Here is a 6,000-nt window from a genome sequence, read left to right on the forward strand (position 1 = left end):
AAGGTCTGGTACTCTATAATCATGCTCTCATTGTTGACTATATTGTAGATACTCTAGGAGATTTGTAATTTATTGTAATCTTACGATTCTGTTCTTTTATCTTTTATAATTACGTTTCTTATAGACTAAGGCTTATGTGTCTATATATTGTAAACTCTAGAGGATGAATAAACCAACGAAGTATTCAATGAATTTTATGGTATCAGAGTTATGGAACGAGTTTGTAATGCCACAAGATGCACTACAAAAAAATAATGGTCTAAGAGCACAATTGATTTGTGCCCTTTTCAATTTCGTTGAGCACATATGTGTATTTGTGCTTTTAAATGTCATAGAACACAAAAACTATCTCAAATGTGTCTCCTAAATAAAAGGGCACCTTAATTGGTGTCTTCAAGAAAGTGTGTTTGTGCCTATTAAAATTTGAGCACACAAAATTGTGTCACTGTGTATGGATATCAATAATCATAATTTTTTATTAATTTACAAACACACATAAAAATATTTTGCTGCATTTTGGTTTAATATATTTAAATCATTTGGTCTTAAAAACACAATGTTCGTGTCTTCCTACCACACCCACACCCCACTCAGCCTTTTCATACTCTCTATCATCTTTCTCCCTTACTTTCTTCTTCCACTCGTCCTCCCTCATATTCTTTCTCACCTCTGTCTCTCTCTCCAACTCCCTTTCTCTCATTTCCTTCCCCAAATCAAATCATGGCGGCTCTTGAGCTCCATCATCGCCAGAAACCTTTGGCAGGAACCTTCCGCAGGTCATCCCCACAAGAAAGCTTCTCCTTGAGGGTTCTAAGGTATTGTGATCATTGGATATTATCTAAGGAAGTGCATGTTTGGTATCGTTGTTACTTGGTAATATGATAGAAAATATGACCTAATGTAGGAAGCTACAAGAAAGGCTCAAGACCAGGCTGCAGAACGAGTGCAATGTCTAGAGGAAGATCTGGCAAAGACCAGGTATACAAAGTTATTAACTTCCTTCCTCAGAGATCTTTTATTGTATTCTTAATTATGCTTTTCATACGTGCACGTCTCTTGGTATTTATCTAAATTTTTTACCTCTTGTCAATTTTTTGAATAGTTATTATTGTCATAATCTTGGCGCCTACTATTATTCTGACTTGTTACAATAGTCGAGCGGATTAGAACAGAGGCAGTTTTGCTCTCTTTTTTGGTTAGTTTGTTATAAGCTCTGTCAACCTCATGTATTTAGTTGCTTATTCAAGAAGAAAACACGAATTAACAATAACTACTAGGAATTGGCTTTACTTTCATAGAAGAAAACATGTATTAGGAATTGTTGTCTTCATTATTCGTATGAATTGATTGTTTGTATAACTAAATTGTAAAAGCTTGTTTGTAATATTTGAATTTTTTTTTTTAATATTTTACCTATTGGGCACACAAACAAAACTTTGCTAACATGGCTTGGAAAAGTCAGTGTTGTCAAAACTGTCAGAATTGAGACACAAAAGAACCCCTATTTGTGCTTAGCCTTTGGGCACAAAACATCCTATTGTGTGCTATCATCAAAGGCAACGCCTATAGAGGACACAAATAGAAATATAATTGTTGCACTGTTGCTATTGGTCTATGGGCACAATTGTTGATGCTTTTTTGCCTCAGATAATTTATTGTTCGCAGTGCTCGTATTTTTTTGTAGTGATGGGTGGATCCTCTTGACCCCGTGCAATGATGGTGGGTCTCTTGGCTCTGCGGTTTAGGTGAGTCTCTTGGCTCCACGTGGTTGTTAATGTGTGGATCTCTCACGTTTGACCCACTAATTGGATCCTAGTGAGGGGGCGTGTTGAAATATACCACATTGGCAGGATGAGGGAGAAAAGAAGAGTTTAAATATCTTAATCCTACTCCCAACTAATACCAAGGCAGTTTGTGGTAAAAGTTGACACTTGTCGAACTATGCTGGTGATAATTAACAAGTTGGGAACAATATCGGTATTGTTGGAAGCTCGTCTCTCTGATAACTTAACTTGTCAATTCTTTGGATAGTATGCTCTTGGTTATATATACCGTTGAGAGTGTGAATATAATGTTGGAAAAATAAGAAACTTTGCATATTCTTATAAAGAGTTGGATGACACACTTTCTGTATTGTCAAGTGATTTATAAAATCTATTTGTCTAATGGTATATTGTTATATTCTTATATTGTCCGTCAACTGAACATATGTCTCCAATTGTAAGGGTCCAAAATCGCTTAAAGGGTTGTGGTCCTGTGGACAACAAAAGCCACATTATTTTAGGGAATTGTTATTAGCACTTCAAAAATATCATTCTACACTCCAAACTTTCTATATTAGGAAAGAAAAATACATTTGTGAGGAGTGTAGAATGAGATTTTTGAAGTGCCAATAACACTTCCCTTATTTTAAGGTCAAAATTTTATATAGCCCAGCAGAGGCAGCCCCAGTGCACGCCTACCCCTCACAAATTTGTACATTGAAAAAAATATTAAGGGTCATTATCATTCTTTGATTAATATTAATGTGATTTAATTTAATTAATTAATTAACTGTTGTTTGAGTGTTGACTCATTCACCGGAAAAAGTCACAATATATATGAACTTTTCTCAGAAGATACATAGAATAGTTTATCTATTTCAAAGATTTATTTCTATGTAGTACGTACAATAATAGATTGATTTCGAACTATGTGGTGGTTTAGGCTTTAGTGGAAAGGGTAAAAGCTAGGGGTTAAAGGCATTAGTTGGTCTCTCAAAATACCATTATTCATAAATTTAGCCCTCTCAAAATTATGTTGTTCTAGTGGTGTGAGAGGTAAGGGGCTAAAACGTATTAGGTAATTAGTTTTCATTGACAATTAATTTCTTCTTAAATTGAGTCTTGAAGAGCCTTGGACAGGAGCGGGGACTAAACTGCCCCCTTGGAGAGCCATGGCATGAGCTATTTATCCTAGGCTAGATATGTCCGATTAGAAATTAAATTTTGTTTTATTTTTTGAAGTTAATAACACTTTTGACTAGGTTAGTTTGCATACATTAAATACTCTCTAAGAAATACCGATTAGGTTTCAACTCTACAAAAGTCTCTTTGAACCAAGTTTTTCCATTAACCATTGTAAGATATGTTACTATGTAAAACAAATTAATTGATCTCAAACTATATAGTATTTGAAGCTTAACGAAATACCAATTAAATTTTGAACCTTATAAATAAGGCTTATTTGGAAGTGTTTTTAGAATGACCAAAAGTACTTTTAGTAAAATTGTTTTTGAAACTGATCTTTATTAAAAATCCAAGTAGATCCTGGAAAAAAAGCACTTGTGCTTCCTACAAGACGCACTAGATATGTTTTCAAGTGCTTTTGGAACCCAAAATCAATTTCACCAAAAGCACTTTCAGTCTTTTTAAAAACTTCCAAACGAGCCTGTAATCTCTTTGAACCAAGTTTTGCCATGAGCCCTTGTTTGAATATCATTATATATTTTTGATACTAATAAAAAGAATTGTTAGTTTCACATTTTTAGAACTCTCTTGTATAAAATGAGAATATAGAATGAGAATGAGATGTGACGCTCTTATAATATTGTAAAATATGTTACGTCGACCTGTTCGGTTTAAAAATCTAGTGCTCGACTACAAAATGATTTTATTTAGCACTACTCTATTGATACTATAGAAGTAAGAATGCATGCATGTAAATGCTGGTCTTTAGGAAACTCAAACTTGTATTGATTTTCACCATTACTTACATAAATTAAGATTTAACCTACCTTGGCATCCAAGATAGTGATAGACCTAGACAACATATCCAAACAAGTAAAGGGTATATGCCCCTTGAATCATTAACCCCCTGCACAAACCTCTTTCACTTTTACTTTCTTCTTCTTTTACTACTACTACTAAAAGCTTCAGTGAGCTAGGTTTAACCTGGGGCGCACTTTGGCAACCAGAGGGTTCGCCATCTCACACGACAGCTTCAGCACCTCCGATAAGTCCACGGTATTCCCATCCAACGATTGCCATTCGTACTCGTGTAACAGCGAAGCTATCCAAAACGTCGCCGTCGTCAATCCCAGAGCCTTTCCCGGGCAAGTCCGCCTACCCGACCCAAACGGTGCAAGCCTAAGATCCGAGCCGAAAACGGAAAACTCCTGCTCTCCTTCCCGGGCTACAAACCTCTCGGGGTCAAACTCCAGTGGGTCCGCCCAGACTTCCGGGTCCCGCGAAATGGCCCACATATTCACCATGGCTGTGGTCCCCGCGGGCACATGATACCCATCTATCGTTGTTTCTGTGATCGCCAGGCGGGCCCAAGATAAAAGTGGGCCCGGTGGGTGCATCCTCAAGACCTCTTTCACCACAGCCGTCAGATACACCAGCTGGGAGATATCTGTCTCATCGACGGCTCGTGACCTGCCAACAACTTTGTCTAGCTCGTCGTGGACCGTCGATTGGACTTGGGGATGCAGAACCATCCTCGCCAGAATCCACTCGATCAGAACCGCCACCGTGTCCGTCCCTCTAAATATCATTTCCTATACAGCAAACGACAGCGTTTAGATAAAAGAAGATTTTATATAAATATCGGGAGAGAGCGATTTAAATTCGTACCCAAAGAACGGCGATCATATCGGAGTCGGACAACTTATCAGGTCCTTGGAGGGAAAGCAGGACGTCGACAAAGTCAGGGGCCTTTTCGTCTTTTTCGGATTTGAGACCGGTTCGGTGCTCGGAAATGATTTTGGAGACGAACCGGTTCACCTTGGGGACGAGATTGGAGCATCTAAACCGGATTTTCTGGGCATCAAAACCGGCCAACCAGGGAAGATGATCGGACCAATTTAACATACCCAACAAATCGTAGCCTTCGTCGACCAACCCCTTGAGCTCCTCGACCTCATTGTCCACGGAGCCGAATTCGAGCTCGTACTTCCTGCCAAAAACAGAGCACATCATGTTGTTCAGCGACGCCCGCTTGATCACGTCACGAACCGCCAGTTTCTCCTTGTGGGTTCCGAACATTGCCGCCATTTGAGAAGCTATGTCCCTCCTCTGGGCCTCGGAGGCCTTAATTTGCTTGGGGGAGAAGAGGTGGGTGGCGGAGATACGCCTGAGGGTCCTCCAGTAGACGCCGTAGGGGGCGAACCCGATGGCCCGGTTGAACATAAGGGAGTAGGCGGATTCCTTGACGGGGCGGTCGGCGAAGACGGAGCTGTTGAGGATTTCTCTGGCGACGTCGGGGTGGCACGTGACCACGACTCTAGTTTGGCCGAGGCTGAAGGCCATGAGGCGCGCGGCGTTGAGGGATAGGGCGGCGGAGGCGATTTTGCGGTGGGCCAGGGAGGTCATGAGGGACATGCTGCCTATGAGAGGCAGACCTCTGGGCCCCGGAATGGTGTTCTTTTTCGAGAAGGGGCCGATTGTTTTGATGTTGCGGCCCCATGCTGGGCCGCCCGGGTGACACCAGTAAATTAGAGAGGTGAGAAGCCATGTGAGGGAGACGATGAGAAGCGTGCATGCAATGCTTTCGAAAGAGAAAGCTCTGCATTTGGAGGCCAGGGCAAATAACCATAGGCTTTCTATCTCTGTTTTCATGGCGGAATTGTAGATTGTAGAGAGAGAGAGAGAGAGAGAGTAGGGGGTAGGCTTCCTTTTGCAGTGAGAAAAAGGAAGGGAAGGAGGAGTGGCTTTTGAGTTTGAACCAAGAACTAGCTGATTGATGGGGCTATATATAGGAAAGATATGGTGCATATTTTTTCTGGCTTGGATTATGAATTTCTTTTTTTATTTGATACGAAGACATTCTTTTGTAAGGAAATGAAAGATCGGTGTAGGAGAATAAAAGATCGGGGTTTTTTTTTTTTTTTTAATACATCGATATTTTTACATTAAAAAAATTGAGAGTTTGGTTAAACAACATAATGGACAATCTAATTTGGTATTGAATTCTTCATCCACGAGATTCAAATCTAAGACCTCTCATTTCTAAATGAAT

The 6,000-nt window shown here is 39.9% G+C and overlaps 1 protein-coding gene and 1 long non-coding RNA gene across 2 annotated transcripts; one reads left to right on the forward strand and one right to left on the reverse strand.

The window, feature by feature from the left end:
• The first annotated feature begins 179 nt into the window (after positions 1–179).
• LOC103417642 (uncharacterized) lies at positions 180–2,166 on the forward strand. Its single transcript, XR_526569.4, has 3 exons — positions 180–815; positions 905–978; positions 1,685–2,166. It is a non-coding gene; the product is annotated as an uncharacterized lncRNA (long non-coding RNA).
• Positions 2,167–3,712: 1,546 nt separating this feature from the next.
• On the reverse strand, positions 3,713–5,798 carry LOC103406216 (cytochrome P450 78A9-like). The gene is made up of 2 exons (XM_008345221.4): positions 4,617–5,798; positions 3,713–4,540 (listed from the first exon to the last, which is right to left on the reverse strand). The coding sequence occupies exons 1-2, from the start codon at positions 5,754–5,756 to the stop codon at positions 3,914–3,916; spliced, it is 1,767 nt and encodes a 588-aa protein (XP_008343443.3). The 5' UTR covers positions 5,757–5,798; the 3' UTR covers positions 3,713–3,913.
• Positions 5,799–6,000: the final 202 nt, after the last annotated feature.

The sequence above is a fragment of the Malus domestica genome, chromosome 01 (genome assembly GCF_042453785.1).
Source record: "Malus domestica chromosome 01, GDT2T_hap1".
Classification (NCBI taxonomy): Eukaryota; Viridiplantae; Streptophyta; class Magnoliopsida; order Rosales; family Rosaceae; genus Malus; species Malus domestica.